The 20,210-nt window shown below is 41.9% G+C and overlaps 1 protein-coding gene across 1 annotated transcript in view; it reads left to right on the top strand.

Moving 5' to 3' along the window:
• Positions 1 to 19,283, top strand: part of LOC104157282 (receptor-type tyrosine-protein phosphatase gamma) — a 67,691-nt gene extending 48,408 nt beyond the window's left edge. The window contains exons 4-17 of the mRNA XM_009694567.1: positions 1,745 to 1,841; positions 3,539 to 3,621; positions 3,850 to 3,984; positions 4,219 to 4,353; positions 4,760 to 4,932; positions 6,123 to 6,258; positions 6,600 to 6,746; positions 8,585 to 8,678; positions 9,964 to 10,040; positions 10,469 to 10,597; positions 12,922 to 13,068; positions 13,880 to 14,022; positions 17,145 to 17,280; positions 18,021 to 19,283. Coding sequence (XP_009692869.1) covers positions 1,745 to 1,841; positions 3,539 to 3,621; positions 3,850 to 3,984; positions 4,219 to 4,353; positions 4,760 to 4,932; positions 6,123 to 6,258; positions 6,600 to 6,746; positions 8,585 to 8,678; positions 9,964 to 10,040; positions 10,469 to 10,597; positions 12,922 to 13,068; positions 13,880 to 14,022; positions 17,145 to 17,280; positions 18,021 to 18,167 — 1,779 coding nt within the window. The 3' untranslated portion in view covers positions 18,168 to 19,283. The remainder of the gene's footprint in view (positions 1 to 1,744; positions 1,842 to 3,538; positions 3,622 to 3,849; positions 3,985 to 4,218; positions 4,354 to 4,759; positions 4,933 to 6,122; positions 6,259 to 6,599; positions 6,747 to 8,584; positions 8,679 to 9,963; positions 10,041 to 10,468; positions 10,598 to 12,921; positions 13,069 to 13,879; positions 14,023 to 17,144; positions 17,281 to 18,020) is intronic.
• The last annotated feature ends 927 nt before the right edge of the window (positions 19,284 to 20,210 follow it).

Here is a 20,210-nt window from a genome sequence, read left to right as displayed (position 1 = left end):
TGCTGCTTTTCCAGTTATGACTTAGGCTGAACTGATCCTGCCCATTGAGTAATCAGAAGTCCCTTGCTTACTGGAGCTGACAGGCAGAATTAGGGGAAGCTCACACTTTAATGCTTTTTTTTTATTTCTGTGATAGAAATGGAGCTATGAAAATTCTATTAGGGCCAGCTGAGAGTTTTGCTTGATTCCTCTTTACCTTTGCTCATCTCATCTCCTTGAGTGTAGTATGTTTCTCCCCATGGAGATGGGGAGAAGAGAGAGAGAAGCAATTGTTATTTGGGAATGTCATGTGGATATAAAAGCTATAAAATGTTCAAGGTTTTAGTATACTTTGCACTTTTAAAATGTAAATGCTGGCAAAGATATCAAAATTGCTATGCAAGTCCTTTGTGAAATGTCTGCATAATGCTGAACTCTGTTACATCTGCTGTTTGTATAGCATTTCTCTTGATAATTTTTCTCTGTCACTTAGCTCATGATCTTGTAGCAGCTGTGAGCTCCTAATGACTTTCCCTCTTAGGCAGGTTCTGTACTGTTATTTTTAAAGCCTGAAGTACAAAGTAATTTGGCACTTCCCCATATATCCTTGGGGAAAATCGGTTCTGTTTGGTGCAATTTCTGGGACTCACAAAAGATTTGAATAAATATAGTTTCTTCCACAACTTTGTAAACTCCAAACATTGATATTTTTTCATAAAATGTGTTTTTAAACTAAGACTATTTATGCTAGTGATAAAAAGGAGTTTAGCTTTTTGGGGAAGATTGTGGTCAAATAGATACAAAAAAGTACCTCTTGGAGGAGGTATCACACATGGGGTTTAGTGATTCAGTTTGTAAGGCAGTCCCTGAAGTGTGTAACTCTCTGGGATGATCTGGCCAAGGGGAATAGCTGTTTTTCTCTAGGATCAGAGAAAAGACCCTCCATTGCTCTATTTCGATAGCCCTGTATTCTGTTGTTGGACAGTGTAAGTAAGGGGTAGGTTAAGAACAAAAATATCAATGGGAATTAGGTACCTAATCTACAGCCTCAACTAGACAGAAATCTGCATCTCTAGTTTCATCAACACCTTGGCAAGCCTGGCCTCTTTCTGCTTTGTGAATGTATATACATGTGGGTACACCCTTTCATCTTTTTCACTATATCATGGGCTGTTGATCAGTGTCCAAGCAGTGGTATTTAAAGCACTCGCTGTTATCTTGAGAGATCTATTTTATTTATATTTTATAAAAGGCATCTCTCTGCAGAGAACTAACAAAAGGTCAGTGCCAAACTTAAATGTCAGAAACCCTGTTTTGAGAGTTATAAGCAGGTAAGTTGTCCAGTGGTCGAAAGTCTTCTGTTGAAATGTTTTTTGTGCTTAGTTTCCTACACTGCACTGGCCACTCTTGCCTTTGAGGGCTTCTGTCTTCCCTTCCCAAGGAAGGACAGTGGGACATCACAGGCGATGCAGTCCAGAAGACGGCTGGACTGCTGGTCAGTGGGGACAGTCGGCCCTCAGGATGCTCAAAGTGCATCTGTCACCAAGCCCATGGAGAGGAGCATAACCATAGATCAGGGAGCAGCTAACACCGCTCCGTTAAGCTGACCATATCATACAGGACAATACTGAAAGACTTTGTGTTTAATCCAGCAATTAAGATACTGATATTTTAAACGTGGTTTCTGTGAGGTGTTGAGAAAGGAGATAAATCTCAATTTTTTTGGACTGACACATTTTTCCGTTTGAATAATTTTTATGCCTAGGAAGTGCAGCGCTGTACGGCCGACATGAACATCACTGCAGAGCATTCCAACCACCCTGACAACAAGCACAAGAACAGATACATCAACATCCTAGCCTGTAAGTAAGCACTGGCCCTAAGCACAATGAATCAACCAAAAAAGTCACTCTCCTCTCACGGTGTGTCTGTGTGTGACTGGAAAAGGCAGGTGGCTTCAAGTTACGTTATTACACAGTAATTAATAAACATACGAAAGTGTGGCTGAGAGATCATTTCCCTACTAAAGGCAGTGGATGTTTTGAGTTCTCTGGGTCCAGGATTTCACTCCAGCTTTTGTTTTAAAATATTTTGCAGTTTGATGGTTCAAGTGTAGTTCTAGAAGTATCAGTTTGGTATGAAATTTTGTGGAGAAATAACTGGGATGAATTGATGATCGGAGCTCTTCTGCCCACTAATGTCTGAAAGCTGACCTAAGGGAAGTGCATGGTGAAGCAAAGAGTTTTATTGATGATCCCTGGGATTCCCTTTTGATCCCAAAGGTGCTAAATCTTACAGAGTGTATCTGCTGTGTTTCAAACTGCTTCAGCTGTGTGTACGACTTGGACAAACAGTGATCTTTGTAGCACAGTGCAGGCTTTGCATGTATTCCTCTGAGAACTGCAAACCTGGACTCTGCTCTAGAATGCAAATTATTGCAGGTCTGGGATGGAAATGCGGTAACTTTTTCCATATCGTTCTCTGATGTGGAATGAATGGCAGATGCAGCAGTCACTGTAGTTTAGGAACAAAGATGGAGAGCCACTGATAAAAAGTTCACAATGTTCATAAACACTGCAATAAATGTTTTTGATGGCATAAGAAGGAAATGCATATCTCTGACAGATATTCAGAAGTAATCAAGGTGCTGGCTGAGGACCAATTCCCAGACCTGTAAAAGACTTGCTGTGTAGCCTTGGGCAAGGGCATTCATTGCAGTTGTCACAGCTCTTGACTTTAGACGTAGATATCTGGTCCCTCTAGGCACAGACAGAGAAGGACCATTGGAGGAGAATTGGAGCAGGCACTCCAGTCCTCCAGATTGCCTCTGGAGGAACCTCTTTCTCTCCATTGGTGCTCAGGAAAGGCAACTGAAACCAGATTCTTCATGCTTAAAGTTAGCCCACATGTCTCATGTGCATGTGTTGGAAGAGCCACCCAACCTAATGCTGCTGCCTAGGAGCAGGAGAAGGACTGCAATTTTTTTTCTGATTTAAGCCGAAGTCAAGCATTTGGGTGGAACAAAAAGAGGAGCTAAAGAGCCTGATCTAAAGTCTATCCTCTTGATGTGATGAGAGTGGTGAAGGGGTGAGGACATTCACTCAGCTCCCAGAGCCAGTGGAGCTGAGCCCAGCAGCGAGTGGAGAATAACGAGCTCAGACACTGAGCCAAGCAAAGGCAGCTGTACTGCCTGCCAGAGCTGAGCCGGCGTCTCTGCGTGGTGTGACACAGCCCCCTGGGCTGCCCTGGCTCTTTGAATCACACTTCGCTGTGTGGTGTGGATGATCCTAGAGATCGTGCTCCTGAGGCTCCAGCATCCTTTAAAGAGAAGCTGTCCCAGCACGAACAGCATACTTTAAGGGATGTGAAGACTGAGGACCTGCTACCATAAGCAGATGACCAAGAACAGATGCCCCCATCTCCCCCTTGACTCCAATCCAAGGCCAATTTCTTCCATGTATTAGTAACAGCTACTCCAATACCTAGGAAATAGGATGTTTACCTGCAGTTCTGCACTGTGTTTCCTTAATGCTTCTCTGCTCTGTTTTTTATCCTGCAGATGATCACAGCAGGGTGAAGCTAAGGCCTTTACCAGGAAAAGATTCTAAGCACAGCGATTACATTAATGCTAATTATGTCGACGTAAGTAATTTGAATTGTTTTTTTCTTCTCTAACTCTGAATCCTTCTGCAAGGAGGAAGTATTGCCACTTGTGAAGTGGTCATGTTTTCCAACTTCACCTGATAATTTTGCTACAAATTCCTCACTATTCTGAATGAGAAAGGCACCTTTCTTTGTTACCTTTAAAATATTAATATGTCTGCCATGATATTGCTTTCATCTCACTTGGCATTATGGTTTTCTTTGAAGGGTTACAACAAAGCAAAAGCCTACATTGCTACCCAGGGACCTTTAAAGTCTACCTTTGAAGATTTCTGGAGAATGATTTGGGAACAAAATACTGGAATCATTGTCATGATTACAAACCTTGTTGAAAAAGGAAGAGTAAGAGATTTTCTAGTTTGTTAGCAGTTGCTCCTTACCACCTCTTCGAATCACATGGGCAGAATTTGTTTTTAAATGGTTTGGGATGATAAGTATTGATGTATAATATATAACGTAAGATGACAGAGGGGTTACATACCTAGCCATGATTTTACTTTTTTAAAAAGCTCTAAACACAAATGTAAAGAAGCAGCTCAAACCCTTAGCCAACCCTCTCAACTATGTCTTTGTCAGAGAAAATGCGATCAGTACTGGCCATCAGAGAACAGCGAGGAGTATGGCAACATAATCGTCACGCTGAAGAGCACAAACATTCATGCCTGCTACACTGTGCGCCGCTTCACGGTCAGGAACACAAAGATGAAAAAGGTGAGTAAAGCCTTCACTCTTCTCATCCAGATGCCTTCTAGCTTGTGTAGGATGCAAGGCACGCAGGAGCAAAACTCAGCTTTTGCATAGACAACTTGAAGTAGCAGGTGGATGGGAAATAAGTAAGCAAAGCCAGGATTACAAGGAACCTGGTGAAAAGTTTAGCCTGTATTTCTTTTGCTCAAGTTCACTGCTGCTTTGGTGTCACTGTTATTGCTGTTATTACGTGTTGTCACATGTATTTTTCCTCGAACTCTGTCTCCACCTAGCAGGAGGCACAGCTGCAGAAGATTTCTTCTGTTAGAGTCCAGCACTTTTTCAGCTGAGCAAGCCAGTAGGATTGAGTATCTTTCTCTGCTTCTCTTCCCTAACCTTTCTCTTCTTTCTGCGCACACTTTGCACGCAGGGTCAGAAAGGAAACCCCAAAGGGCGGCAGAACGAGAGAACGGTTATTCAGTACCACTACACCCAGTGGCCTGACATGGGTGTGCCAGAGTATGCTCTGCCTGTGCTAACCTTCGTTAGGAGATCCTCCGCAGCCAGAACCCCGGAGATGGGACCAGTGGTGGTGCACTGCAGGTACGATGGCTGTGATTAACTACTTCATGGCAAGCATACTTGGTGCACGGCGTGCTCCCTTGCATGCCAGCTAAGATAAATGCCTTAAGTTATTAACACAGGAGTGTGCCAGGCCCATGGAATGCAGGTAGACATGAGCTTGCTTTGCCTACATCTTTAGAGAGCTCCAATGCAAAAGCTTCCCAGTTGCAGTAGCAAAACCCTGTCAAGATACTGAGCTGCTGAGCATTGCACTGATGTGTTTGTGAAGTTCCTTGTTTGAAGCTTGTTTGTAGCTTGCCCATTCAGTGCATGGGCAGGGCAGGATCACCTCTGCTGGCAACCACCCATGTGAATACACAGACACCTGGGCATGCAGCTGCCACTGAACCACACTCACATTCATCGGCACTTGCAGTCGTCAGAGGATTTCCCGTAAATGAGTTAAGGGATGTGATCGTCTTCACTGTGTGTGAGAGGGCTGTACCGCACCATAGCGAAGAGGAGAGGATGATGAGGGGGTAGAGCTCCTTCCTGAGCAGAAATTGAGAAGCTCTGAAGACTTCCCCGCTCTGCCCTCTCTCTTGGGCCCAGGACCACCTTCCTCCCCTGCAAGGAGCCCTGCTCCACAGGATTAGCCCCCTCTTATGCCTTTCCGTAGTGCTGGTACCACTTGCATTTCCAGTGCCGGATTACAGCTCCACTGTGAAGCTTAAGCCTTACCTCAAGGCTGAAGCAAACCAGGGCAGCTCCACAGCCTGGAACAACCTTGGTGGTCCAGCGTAGCAGCACTTTGGCATAGTGTGGATCTGTACGTGGCTGCTTCTAGCCAACACCAGTGACAACAGCAGTGGAGACAGGAGCCGAGTGTCAGACTGTGTGAGCAGCCAGAGTGTGAAATCCAGGACCATGGCAGCCCCGTCCTCACCGCCCTGGCCTGTGGGGCCAGCCAGCTTTGGTGGCACTGGCGTGATGGCTTGTGTTGCGTTCATCTTCATCTTGCAGCACAGAGATACCCACAGAAGGGAGGAAATACATACCTGGTAAAATTCCCAGAAAATCAAAATATTTTTCTGAAAAACTTTCGTGACTGTGGCTATCAGGGAAATGAAAGTCTGTGAACAGGAATATTTACTTAGTTCTGTTCTGCTGCTGTGAACATTTACTTTCATCTGGCTGTACTACATGGGTTTCTCTTATGTTTTCTATAGTGCTGGTGTTGGCAGAACTGGTACCTACATTGTGATAGACAGTATGCTGCAACAGATAAAAGACAAAAGCACAGTTAATGTCCTGGGTTTCCTGAAACATATCAGGACACAGCGCAACTACCTCGTCCAGACAGAGGTAAAAATTGCAGCGGGGTTGAATTTAAAGTCATGTCATTTTTATGTTGTAATCAAAAAGGAAATAGATTTTTCAGTTACATCACTGTAAAAACTGAATATATCACCAGCATTTTTTGCACTGGAATGTCTCTTGTTTTCTAGATCAGAAACTTCAGATTTTGCTTTTGACTTACTCAGAGTTGTACATGCTACACTTGTAAATGTTTATTCTGGATTTGGCAGTATTTACATGGGTGGCTTGTTTTGCACACCCTTTCCTTCAGTGTGCTCTACCCCTCAGTTAAAGCCAGCTGTTTAGCTTATTCCAAGCGCCTATGTGACATGCTGTTGTTTTTCTAGGAGCAGTACATTTTTATTCATGATGCCTTGTTGGAAGCCATCCTTGGGAAGGAGACTGAAGTATCTGCAAACCAGCTGCATAGTTATGTTAACAGCATCCTCATACCTGGCATAGGAGGGAAGACACGATTAGAAAAACAGTTCAAGGTAAGGCTTATCACTGCCATCCAGAGGGACTTAATTTCCCTACTCTCTTTTGTATGGCCTGTCTTCACTGTCAGTTGTCATAGATAGGGAACCAAACCAGAACACTTGATTAGCACAGCATCTTGAGAAGTTCGGTCCTCAACAGTCTCAGCTACGCTGCTGGCAATCAGCGCTAACACTCCTGAAGTCAGAGGTGAGAAGAGAGACATGGACACTGGTTTGAAAGGTATCGCTGGTCTCCCCATTCCCAAGGGGGCTTGGATGTTCCTGCGTCTGTGGTTAGCTTGGCTGGAAGTCTTCCTCCAAACTGTGGCTCTCATGCATATATATATGGAGAAAGACATGAAGTGAGGTTCTTAGCACCACCTAGTATTTCAGCGCTGTAGATAAAGAATTAAAAATGTTTAAAGACCGGGAAACACAATATGCCTTTCTCATGGCTAATAACTACGCTGCTGCTTTTCCCTGCTATGTCATATCTGCTTTCATCCTGGCCAAAGTAAATTTTTTTGCCCAGATCTCCTATTTGAAACCTAAGATTTTCTGATTGCGTTTTATTTTAATGCATTTAAAAATATTTTGTAAGGCTATATATCATAAGAAGATTATACGTGACATCTATTTTCACAGCTAAAATCACTCAGTTAGTAACTACCCAAGGTACTGAAACTGTTAAATTATACCAGGTGCCAAGCTATTCAAAAAATGAACAGGCTCTTCTCTGAATTCACTTGTAGAAATCTCAGTACTTCTCCATCAATGAAGACATTCCAGATGCTTAATTACTAAATTAAAGAAACAAGCACAAGCGTGCATGCACACACACAAAATGCAGCAGGAGAAAAAGATTTCTTATTAAAAAAATAGTGTTGCGCTTTTACAAACAGTAATAATTATATGTATAAAGATGTTTTCTCGTGGCAAAATTTCGAAACCTTAAGTGCCATTTTCAGAATTTAGTTTCTCTGCCAACATCTCACAGGTATGTAGAAACCCCGTAACTTCTAATGGGGCTTATGCCAGTACGTAGATGAGTTGAGTGCTGTCTTGTTTAGAGTACATTTGAAACTGGGACATAACCAGCAGCAATTGTTAAATTTTTCTCTCATTTCTGCTGCTACCACAGAGCTAGCAGAAAATAACTTGTGCTCATGCCTTGGTAGGGTAGTTTACATTCAACCATCTTAGAGTAAAATTACGCTGAGTAATGAGTTGCTAGTGCAGAAGATGAAAAAGCCACCTTCGCTCTCTTTGCTCTGGTAGAGTTTCCCCATACGCTGGGGGAATTTTCAAATACAAATCTGCCTCCCTGACTTTTCTTTGTGCCTGTAAGCAGCCCAGAATGAACTTGGCAGACCAGAGAATGTAACCCATGGCCTCAGATCTCAGATGCCAGTGCGGTGGGTTCCCCAAAGGCCTGGCAAAAAAAAGGCATTCTGCAGGAATGATCTGGCTTTTATTTTAGAAGAAAACATAAAAGTTTTGTTGTTGTTCTATTTTGCTAGCTTTTCTTCCTTGAAAGCTGCTTCTGACTGAACATATCTGCAAGTCTTTGAAATATATTCTCAAAGATAACTAAACGTCGTGTTCTGTGAAAATACATTTTGATGGAACTTCATTTTCGGGATGTTTCAAAGCTGAGAGCTGCAGAGATCTTTTTATCCATTAAACATGTTGTATGAAAAGGATGATTTCCATTGGCATCTTGAGTACTTTAAACAAGTTTAACAATGCAGTTTATTCTTCTGCTGATGCATCCTTGCAGGAGTTGGCAAAGAAACCTCCTCTCTTCATTTAGAGCGCTGTGAGGACTGACTTATTACTTTATTCTCTTTCAGCTGGTTACACAGTGTAATGCAAAATACGTGGAATGCTTCAGTGCTCAGAAAGACTGCAACAAAGAGAAGAACAGGAACTCATCAGTCGTGCCATGTAAGATCACATCTTTGGTTTGATTACTTCCTAGCATAACTTTTTGTACTGAATTCTCCGGGTGTTATTCATGAAAAGGCATAGCCACTAGGAAGGAGAAATGTAATCTTTTGTTCACACCAAGCTATCTTGTCTTTCAGGATTACCCTGATGAAACTGAACAAAAGAAAATAGTTACAGTGTCAGCCAGTTATACTGTCCAAGTGAAATGTTAATTTGAAGTGCTTAAGAGTTTGAATAATTAGGTAGGGGATGAATCTATGGAATACTGAGAGAATTACTTTGATACTGCCCCCAGCTCAGGTGAGATCTCCCAGTGTGATTGGCACAAGTTGTTTGTAATTCAGCTACTACGCTGAATTTCTGCTTGTGAGCCTTCCCCAGATTTAAGGGTGTTTAGTGCCTGAGGACACAGTTTCACAGTCATTAATATGGAATCTGTGCATGGTTGCCACACAGTATTAATTTGCACCAGGCCAAGCATGGACACAACATCATTCTCATCAAATTACTCAGAGCAGAGGACATACAGGACAGATGATACCCAAGCTAGCACAAAGTAGTAATGGTACAGATTCAGCTCATCATGAAGTTCGTTAATAAAAAGGGAAGTCATCGGGATATATGTTAGAAACAAATGTGAACGGGACAGAAATAGTCTATACGACTGCGCTTTGTGTGACGTAGCTGCAGTGATTTCAGTCTGGCGCTTGGGACCTGTCAGTTGGTTTGAGGATGTTGTTGAACCCAGCCCTCAAACACGGAGGAGTGTAGATCTGCTGGAGAACACGCACACGCTTCTGGGTGGTTACCTGTTAGGGAAGGGGTTTGTCTCTGGAGGTTCTCTCCCCCTCCAGCTGTGGGGAGTGAGTGACGGTAGTGCTGCGGAGTGGTGGGGAAAACAAAACACATCAGCTGGGTTTGTGGGCTGCTGGAGACAAATGGAACACTACAGTCAAGAATTACCTGAAATCCCCGGTTATCACTGCATATACTGTTATTTGGTAATTCAGCCTGCTGTGAAAATCTTTGCTATAGTAAAATTTGATTCCTGAAATTACTTTGTCCTTGTGGGAATATTGTGCAACATTCTCTTTTATATCCTGTGTTAGCAGGCAATGCTTTAACACAGTTAAAGTGCTGGCCTGCTCCTGCGGGAGATGGGAGCTGCACACTGTTTGGTTTGTTAATGTCTGAGAATTTCTTACTTTCTGCATTGTGCCATGACCAGACTTGGATCTTTTTTTTTTTTCTCTTTTCCTCTCTGTGTTTTTTAATCTTATAGCTGAACGTGCTAGAGTGGGTTTGGCACCGCTGCCTGGAATGAAGGGAACAGATTACATTAATGCCTCTTATATCATGGTGAGGAAGCCAACACCTAATTACAAAGTAAAATCAATTCTAAGGTGCTAAATACTAGATGCCTATAATTGTCCTAATTCTGTATGTAATGGCTGTATATTAACAGATGAGATTTTAACACCTTTCCCATAATGTAAAGCTATTAACTGTGTTTTATTAAAGATTATTGCCTAAAAAAATTAAATACAAGATGCATTTAGATGGAATGTGTATTTCCATGAGATACAGTCAAATAAATACTGGGATTTAGAGTAAATGAAAACAACAGGGACTCTGCAGAATGGAAATGGAATTATAAAATTATAGTCTGTGTGAAAATATTGTGGAATAAAATTAATTAGGGTCATTATGAGTCCCCAAAGGTGAAATTAATGCTTTAAAAGTACTGAAAGCAGTAAGTAACTGTGTGGTTTGTTTTGCTGCAAAAGGGCTACTACAGGAGTAACGAGTTCATCATAACCCAACATCCACTGCCACATACGACTAAAGATTTCTGGCGAATGATCTGGGATCACAATGCACAGATCATCGTCATGCTGCCGGACAACCAAAGCCTGGTGAGTTAAACGTGTCCTTCCCTGCGCGGTACCGCAGTCACTTAGCCCAGCTGGGCACCAGCGCAGGGTCACTTAGTTCCATGCTATGGCTATTCTCTGGATGAAAGCAACGCTAGTTTTTGAGCCACCTTCTCCAACTTTGCCATAAGCTTGTTAGAAAAAGACAAGTTTGGAGATGTGGAGCTTGTTTTTTTGCTCCCCCTTTCTGCGCTCACTCCTGTGAGGGGGGGAAAGCCATCCTGAGCTGGATGGACCACAGTGCTCACAGGCAGCACGCAGGTGATGACGACCTCTGTGAAGCTCCTGGCTGGCAGTATGCAAGGCAGTGAGGCTACTGTGTGGCCAGGGCCATGGGTAAAGACTTTGAGAGGAGCAGAAATATGAAGCAGGGACAGTAGGATAGTTGCTTGTTTGCCCGGGGGTTTAAGTCTCAGGCCATGGAAGACTACGGCTGTGCAAGGTTACAAATGCTATTTTTGATGAAAGTAAAAAGCAAACATGTATGTTAATTTAAGTGGAAATAATAAGACAGACAGAGAGAGAATAAGGAGACACAGGTGAAGTGCTAATCACTACTTCTAGATTTAGTAGCACATCTCAAGAGGGCATGTTGAAAAGGATTAAGAACTAAATGGTTCTTTTTTTCATGCACGCATCACTGTGGTGAATAGACAATTGTAACTGAGAGTAGAACAGAAACCACCTTCATTACAGCAGGAAAATAGCAGTCATGAGGGGCTACTAAAGAGGCAGCAGTCAATATGCTTCCTGTGTGCGGTGCGATGAAAGGGATTGCAGGCACTGCAAGGCGAAGAGGGTTCAGAGAAATCTGATCGAATCGGAAAGCACTAATGAAATTAAAGTGTGTCAGGTGGAAATGAAGAGGCTGATCTTGTCTTTACAAGTACATGAAATAGATCTGCAGAACAATAGCGACTGAAGGGTAAAGGAGGAATGCTGGACTCGGCCACACCCCTTGCAAGGATGCCTAGTCCGTGCTTTCACCTTCACTGTTCCCAGGGTGGAGGTTGGTCAGTGGGGCAGTAGCGTCTGTGCATCGGCTTGGTGTTTGATGTGGGTTGTGTTGGCCGGCAAGGAGCAGTGGCACGGGACTGAGACAGCATCAAGGTGCTGAGTGTGTAATGCCAAAGGACAAGATGATAATGCAAGTTCCCTGCTGCATGAGGACCTGTCATGTCGCAGGACAGGTCATTTCCCTGGCATTCAGCGATATTACACTGCTTGCTGGCACCTCTGCTTATTGAGGGCAGAATTGTCGAGGCAGTCAGAGGACTGAGGACCCTAAGTCCTATTTTCAGAATAAACATTTAAGGTCCAAATCTCAACAGTATCTTGCATATCATGTGCATCAAGCCTCCAGGCCCACAGAAATAAGCCTGGTTTTGGAGACATGCTCATGGCCGCAGCAGGGTGAAGTGGGTTCGTAGCTCATGTTTTCTCATGGGTTGTCCAGAGACGCTGGCGTGCAGTGCTGTGCGTGCTGCCAGAGTAGCTTCTGTGCGTCCGCTGCAGGGAGGGTAGACCCCTGAAGCCAGGAGGAGAAACAGGCTTTGCATGTATGTGGTGACAGAGCCTAATTTCCTTTCCCTGCAGTAAATTAGGAATTCACCGTTATTTTTTAAAGATTAGCTTTGACAGTATGTTATCTACATCCTCTCAGTTTGGCTACTTCAGCACTGAGCTTCTTCCACCATTCACAGTCTCACTGAGATTTAACAGTGTCCCTTCAGTACAGGAGTTTTGCTGGAGAACTTGCATTAAGTTAAACCAGTGTTTTTTTAAGGCTAAGAATATTTGGGGTTCTTCCTTCCTCCTCACTCCTCCCCTCCCTCCCAAAAATACAAGCCCTACATAAGTGTCCATCAGTCTTCTACCGAGACCTGATCCATGGACCTTGAGTTTTGGATTAGACCACAATAAACACAAATTAAAAATAATAAGCAATTAATTTTTAAAGGTCATTGAGTTTTTTTCTAAACAGATACTGACTTTCATGCAAAACTGTAGGCAGGAGGTAATAAAGCCAGGGATACAATATAAAGGTTAAGTATGAGCGAGCTAAGATAACCATTTCCCTATGAAACCAATTAAAAAGCAGACGTTACCTGTTTGGACACACAAAGGAAGGATCTGGCAGGCTTACTGCCTACTGTAATAGTAACTTTGTTTTATACAGAAATGGGTTTTAAAGGTCAGCTCCTGATCATCTCTATTTATCAAACCAATTTTTTGATCCACTGGATTTTTCAGTCACACAGACGGTATCTGAAAGGCTGCAGTAGTGTGTTGTTTCATTCTTCCAGGCAGAAGATGAGTTTGTGTACTGGCCAAGTCGCGAGGAATCCATGAACTGTGAGGCCTTTACTGTGACCCTTATCAGCAAAGACAGACTGTGCCTCTCTAACGAAGAGCAAATTATCATCCATGACTTTATCCTTGAAGCTACCCAGGTAAAATAAACCTCCAAATATGGGTCTTGGCTTTTCACCGAAATGTTATTGATGTCATTGAAATCTGGAAGAAGAAGAAGAAGAGTTCAGAAACAATTTTGAAAAGGTTTTACTTGTAAATGCATGTGCATGCATGTTGCTCACGGGGGAAAGGTATTCTTATTGGCTCCTTCTCACTCTCACATCTTCTACTTCCAGGTAGACTTCTCTAGCTAGAGAGACCGTAGTATTAATCGTTTGTCTTATTTGAAAGAGAAGAGATTGGTTTTTCATCTGGAAATTACACAAGTAGATTGAATTATCAGGTTTATTGTCCGATTTCTGCTTATAAAATTCAGCATTTATAGTTGTAATTGTTTGGGGTCTTAATTAAGGGCTTTTATGTAAGCACATTTCTTTTGAGCTATAAACCTGCCTCTAGTTTGGTATCCAGATTACAGCTGGATTTTGCTGCAAAACATTAGTTCGTGAGCCCTTTTAAATTTGAATTCCTTGGTTGCTCTTCTCTTGTTTGACTTTGGAGCTATAAGGGCTCTGAGAGAGGTTTATATGGATATAAACCCTGAACTCAAATACAAAAATCTTTTATCAATTAAACATTTTGTTAAAGTTGCATTATTTCAGGGTGTTCACTGTTTTACAGAGGTGCTAGAGCTGTGTATCTGTCGTCTTCTTTCTATATAAACGGTTTGGAAGAAGAAGGTAAAGAAGGTATCTCTTCAGTCTGTAGTGAGGCTCTTCCCTCTTTCTACCTGGAGTGGATAAATGTGAAACTAAAGTAGCTAATGCCCAGGCTGGTTTTTCATTGCAGGATGACTACGTTCTGGAAGTCCGCCACTTTCAGTGTCCTAAATGGCCAAACCCAGATGCTCCCATAAGCAGTACCTTTGAACTTATCAATGTAATCAAGGAAGAGGCCTTAACAAGGGATGGCCCCACCATAGTTCATGATGAGTATGTCATCTCTTTTCTCCCATTAATGTGCAGGCTGTACAAGGAGTTACTCAGCTACAGGACACTTGTTAGGACTGCTGTCCATTCTTGCATGGAGTGGATGGGGTTTAGTGGTCTAGGAAACAGGATCAGAATATTTAAACTTCCAGGGATGAGGTTTTGGTTGGCATCTGAGGCCAAATGCATTTTGCTTAGTGTAGTTTTTATGTTGGTCGTAATCTTAGGTGGACTCAGAAAGTGAGGCTGTGTTTGCTTTGGAAGCATTCTGGGTCCTTCTGCACCTAGAAGTATCCCAAACAAATCCTACAACCTGTTTCAGAACCCAGCAGAGCCCTGGTTTAGATAAGGCTCTAAGCAACCCAATATGGGCTTATGGAAACCAATTTCAAAACAGCCTGAGCTCCTATCCAACAGCTCAGGTTTAATGTGCCATGTAAGACAGAACAAGCTTGGCTCAACTGTGCCTCAGGATGACCAGCAGAAGTATTTTGTGACAAAGGGCCCAGGTTTTCTGAGAGCAGATGTGTTTTTCCTCCTTTTGCTTCCCCCAAAACACTCCAAGGGGCCCATATGGCGCCAAGGGGGAGGGAGGGAGCCCGCTAATGCAGGGTCAGCCTGCCCCAACACTTGTCTCTTTTGTAGTGCAGTGGTGAGCATTGCCTTGCCAGCTATGCTTGAATGCCCAGTTATAAAGGGCGCTAAATATTGCGTTGCATATTATTACTTTGCACACATTATGGAGCTGCAAAATACCATTATAGTGAAGCTGGAGCCTGGGTCTAACAGGATCTCTTTGGAGGGACTGTTTCCTGGCAGGCAGAGCGCTTCCTGGAGTCATTCTGCTGTTAAAATCCCAAGGAAGCCCAATTTCTGACGCTGCACCCTTAGAGCAAACACCAAGCCAGCACAAACAACTGCTATACCTGCAGCCTGCCTGCGCTCCAGTCCGTTAGACCTTTTGTCATTGCTGCGAAACACAATTAGTGGGGAAGTCTTGGAAATCTTCACCACCTGTGCAAAAACGTTATGGCCATACCCTGGTATTTCAGTGGTCAGATCAGCCTTTGTGCTGATGTGCGATCGCATATGCTGATATCGGCCATGGCTGAAAGAGCTTTCACTTCACATCAGCGTCTTGCTGCTGCAACAGGTTTTTCCCAATCGACTCCTGCAAATGGTGCCTTGGGCTGCAGCGAGTAGTTTTTCTCCCACTGTCTCCTGCCTTGCTAATGCACAGTGTAAGCTCTGTTGCCTTTTGCCAACACTGATTAATTCCAGGCTAGTTTTAATATTCATGCTTTGGGTAGTCTGAAGTGAGGTTTTGCTACTCTTGCAGTATTTAAGATTATGTTTTACAAAATTAGAACCATTATTGATCTGGGCATTTCATGCTAGACTAAAAAAAAAAAAAAAAAAAAAAAAAATCAAAATTGCATTCCTAACAGTGCTGAGTCATTCTTTCTGTAAATTGCTTTTTTGGTTTATTTGTCATATTCAATGATTTTATTTTTATGCCTAATACATAATGTGGATTCTGCTTTTCATTGGAGCCTAAGCAAATGTAGCTGAAAATGAAAATTTCCCTTTACTACATGCAACAACTATATCACATAATCCACTAATAATTACAACTGCAGATTAATTCCAAATATATGACTTTGCAGATACTAAATGCATGTTGTATTTAGGAAGTACATGGTGGGATGAACTTGATAACAACATTTCAAAGAAGTTCAGAAATTCCAAGTCGAGACAGTTGTCAAGATTTTTAAAGATAACTGCCCATATGTAGGCAACTAGATAAAGATTTGCTGCATAATTTTCCACAAGAAAAGCCTTCAGATTGTTGGGAGCTGGAGGTTATCAGCCCCGGTAAAAATGAGGCCGTTAGACCCTCAGAGGCATTCAGTGGTGTCCCATCAGGCACACGCACTGGCCACTTTGTCCGCTATCCCTGTAGATGATCAGTCACAGCCATCTATATGGTTCTGCTTCTTCTTCTATAGACTTTTCATCGAATATAGCAGATCTATTGTGATCTGATTTCTGTTTCCTATTTCTGGGCAAACTGAGTTTGCAAAAATCATGTGAAATTAAGTCAGCATATGTCTTGGTTTCCACAGGAATGTTGTAAAAATTCCTAGCGGTAATCTTATGATACCAGATGGCATTGCAGCACTTGCCGATTATTTATGTTTTCATGTACAGCTCTCCCAGTGGTTTACAGAGCAAGTCAGCACCAATGTCCCCTTTTACAGGTGGGGACATTTAGACACGGACTTTCTCCAAGTCCCAGAGCAGACCCATGGCACAGCCAGGACAGAATTTCAGTCTCCTGAGTACTGGGAGAGCAGAGGACAGTGGAGGCTCCTCAGGGGGAGTTACGAGCCCCTGTTGCTTAGGATCCTTTATGCCGTGCCTTGCAACTGCACACGGGATTCAAACATGCCCACAGATTTAGCAGCAGTAAGATTTCTACCTGACCAGTATCTCAAGGACACATTGAGTCGTGCTCCTGATGAATAACTGTTTCTCGAGTTCTTATTAAATGACAGCACAGCTCAACTCTTCAGAATCTGTAATGTCTCTTGGGTGCCCAACTCAGGGATGTTGTCTTTTGCCGATGAATCAGACCTAAGGAAGATTTTGAGATGTGCCCCATTTACTTGTGAGCACCTCATATCCGTGTTAGTTTTCTGTAATTGTCGGATGTGGAGGAAGAGGCAGAGTCTCATTTCTTTCTAATCGTTTATGTTTTGCTTGAGCTCCCACTAATGAATTTAAAATACGCTCAACTATAATGCAGATGCTTTCAGTACACGTGGCGTGTGAGAACTGATTTCAGTGTTATAGTGTCCAGGCTGGCTATTTTTAAATGGCTCACGTTCTTCTGCTGATACAGTTCTTTGTATTGAATACTGCAGATATCCTGAGATGACTGGTGCACCATCAAATTTCTTCTATAAATTAAAATTACTAAAAATTAGCCAGTATAAAACAAGCATTTAATAGATACAAAGATGAACTGCAGTAATCAAATAAGACTATATCAACAATTTTATGGCTCTGTGTCGGTGCCCAGGTACGTTTCTGAGTAACATCATTTTGGTGTGGTTTTTCAGGTATGGAGCTGTGTCAGCGGGAACGCTATGTGCCCTTACCACTCTGTCCCAGCAGCTGGAGAATGAAAATGCTGTCGATGTTTTCCAGGTGGCAAAGATGATAAATCTTATGAGGCCTGGAGTATTTACAGACATTGTAAGTCTTTAAATGGAATATAAATGTAAATGGATAGTTTACAAGGTTTTCATCGAAGACCAAAAGCATGAGCTAAAACACACATTGTGTGTGTTATCAAGCCCTACTGCGTCTGCTACCAAGCAGAATTTGCATTTGGGCTTTTTTTGTATAGTTGTTGTTTTTTATAAACCTCAAACCCACCCTGTAAGTCTCTGATTTGCAGTTAAGCTTATTTCTCATGCAGTCAGGGAGCCACTGTACAGGCAGCCCTGGCAGAGAAGGACCTTTCAGCTTGTCGTCATCCCCCTGCCAGCCCTGTAAATTAAGCTGTGCTATTTAAACCTGGCATGCTGTGATCTGAAGGGATGCAGCAGGGCAGGTAGAGCTGCAGGGCGATAAAACTTCAACAGAGAGGCCCTTCGCTTGGCGTGCAGCGAGAGCAGCACCCTTGCCTCGGTGCATGTGGCTCTGCCGGTACGAGGGAACAACTTGGGGCTGAGCTGTGGGCTCAGGTATTGTCCTGCCCTCCTGTCGTGTTTTAAGAATTCGTCAGGAATAATATGATCTACCCATATGGAATTTTGGATTGACAAGGTTAAACTAGATTAACAGAGGTAATTGCACTCTAAGTCTTTTTCTTTGCTGTATGTATGCTTCTAGTAATGAACATCCATGACCTTCCCTGGAAATGCCAAATTTAAATGCCACTCGTTTATGTACACTTAAAGGATTGAAGTAAGTTGTGCTTTCTTTTCCAGGAACAATACCAGTTTCTTTATAAGGCAATGCTAAGCTTGGTCAGCACTAAGGAAAATGGAAATGGTCCCATGACACTGGACAAGAATGGTGCTGTGATGGCCAGTGACGAATCTGATCCCGCAGAAAGCATGGAGTCTCTTGTCTAATTGGAAACCTGAAAAGGCACTTAATTTGTAGAACTTCTGAAGACTGAGTGAACTTTTTTGAGGCCTTTTTTGCCAGACTCTAGGTTATACAATAACCCAATTACTTTTTTACACTGATAAAAGTTTTGATATTTATTTTTTGCCATTTTATGTCTTAATGGTATCCTACTGAGCATTTGCACCTCTGTTTATTTCACACAGTGAAACGCAATTTTATCTAGTTTGCACTATATGATCAGTGTTACTGCCTATAATATTCTAATACAAGACAAGCCCTGATGTGACATTCCATGACAACAAACGTACGCTTTTTCTGTTTTGTTTAAATGCAGTGAAGTTTTGCTAACTACAGTGACCCTCGAATCTTAAATCTTGAATGCTAGGCCAGATGGATTCTTTCTACAACAGATAGTGTACCCCTTCATACCATATTTATTATTTTAATGATCATGTCACAGTTTTGGTAAGGGTATTCTGCATTCCAGTGGAGTGGATGAGCAGTGTTCATCCTTTCTTGACAAAACGTGGCAGGTGATTATTAGCTACAGTGAAGGTGTAATAGCCTTGTGGAGCTGAAACAATTATTTCTGTATTGTTTCAAATTGCTGTTTTATACACTTACAGGCCTAATACTTGCTTCACATGGAATATATAAATTACATACAATATAATTATAAATTAGATGCAATTCATATGTGGGATGCAGTGATAGGTTTTGAATTTACAATTTCAAAGTTTCCCTATGTATTCAGAAAAATGTCAATTTTAGTTTTTAACCAGCCCTATGATGGGAAAATATTTTGGTTTTATTTTCGTCAGAGCCAATACAGTGAGAAATCTACTACAACCCAAAATCAGACCTGTTTTCAGGTATATTGAAGGTAGCAATATTTTACATTACTAAGCTATTCAATATTTTAAACACATTAATTTCCTTACTATTTCTTGAATATGACCTCACACCTAATGGTATGTTACATGATGACAGGCGTTTCTTAATTTCATAACTGTTAGATGCCATTTTTACAGGTGTGTAATTTTCATACTTTAGTGCTAAAACATAAAGTACTGATCCATATTTACTGGTGAAGCAAACTAATAAAAAAACTACCTATAAAGTTACATTCTCCCTCTTTTTTTTGCCAGACTAATTCTTTAGCACAAACCTAGCTTATTGTGTTTTCCCTCCCACACCAATAAAATGGTTTCCCCCAGATTATATAAATAATTGAATTATTGTTTGGAGCATTTAAGTATACATCCTCACTGGCTCCCTTTTCCTTTGTATTTGGTCGCAATACAACAAGGTCCATCCCTATTTAACAAAAGAAGTAAGCACATACTTAATTCTGAAAATTAAAGCTAATTGTGTCCTTCATAGCTTGTCTGAGCAGGGAGGGGTTATTGAATCTGCCTTGAAAAGGAAATGTGTCGTTTCAACCATCCTGACGTTTGGTATACAGTTAAAGGCACTATCCCTTATATATGGCATTAGTTTCTTTACTTCAAATTTCAACTGCACAAAACATGCATTGTAATTTTTCAGGACTTGTCAAAATGTTACAGCATATTTTTTCATTTAAACATAAACCTTTTAATTTCTGCCAGTCCAGTCTTGCTGAAACATAGACATTTGGCAAGGTTCTGTGCATTTTCACATGCAAGGAAGCTGAAAGCGAACTGCTTAAAATTATATTGAGAGTAGGTGTTTTGTTTCAGAACCTCATGAGGTACAAACTGATACGGCCTCACTGAGAGCAGAGGAGCTATGCAAAATGGTATGTGCTAACATCTGGCCTTTTGTTTTTAATAAGGGAAAGATTTCCTAGTATGGATACACTTGATTAATTCAACACTAAAATATTCAAGAATTCATCAGCAACCTTTTACACAGTCACCTTTTACTTCTCAGTTTGTTGACTCCCTCCATACAAGTGATCCAAGTAACTGCTGATGCTGAACGGTATAATATATCTGTGGTTTCAGTAGGGAAATCCCATGTCCAGCAGCAGCTAGTCCAAATAAAAAAATGTGCGAAGTGTT

This window comes from Cariama cristata, unplaced genomic scaffold (genome assembly GCF_000690535.1).
Source record: "Cariama cristata isolate BGI_N322 unplaced genomic scaffold, ASM69053v1 scaffold8242, whole genome shotgun sequence".
NCBI lineage: Eukaryota > Metazoa > Chordata > Aves > Cariamiformes > Cariamidae > Cariama > Cariama cristata.
Note: the sequence above shows the minus strand (reverse complement) of the source record. Positions and strands in the feature narration are given on the sequence as shown.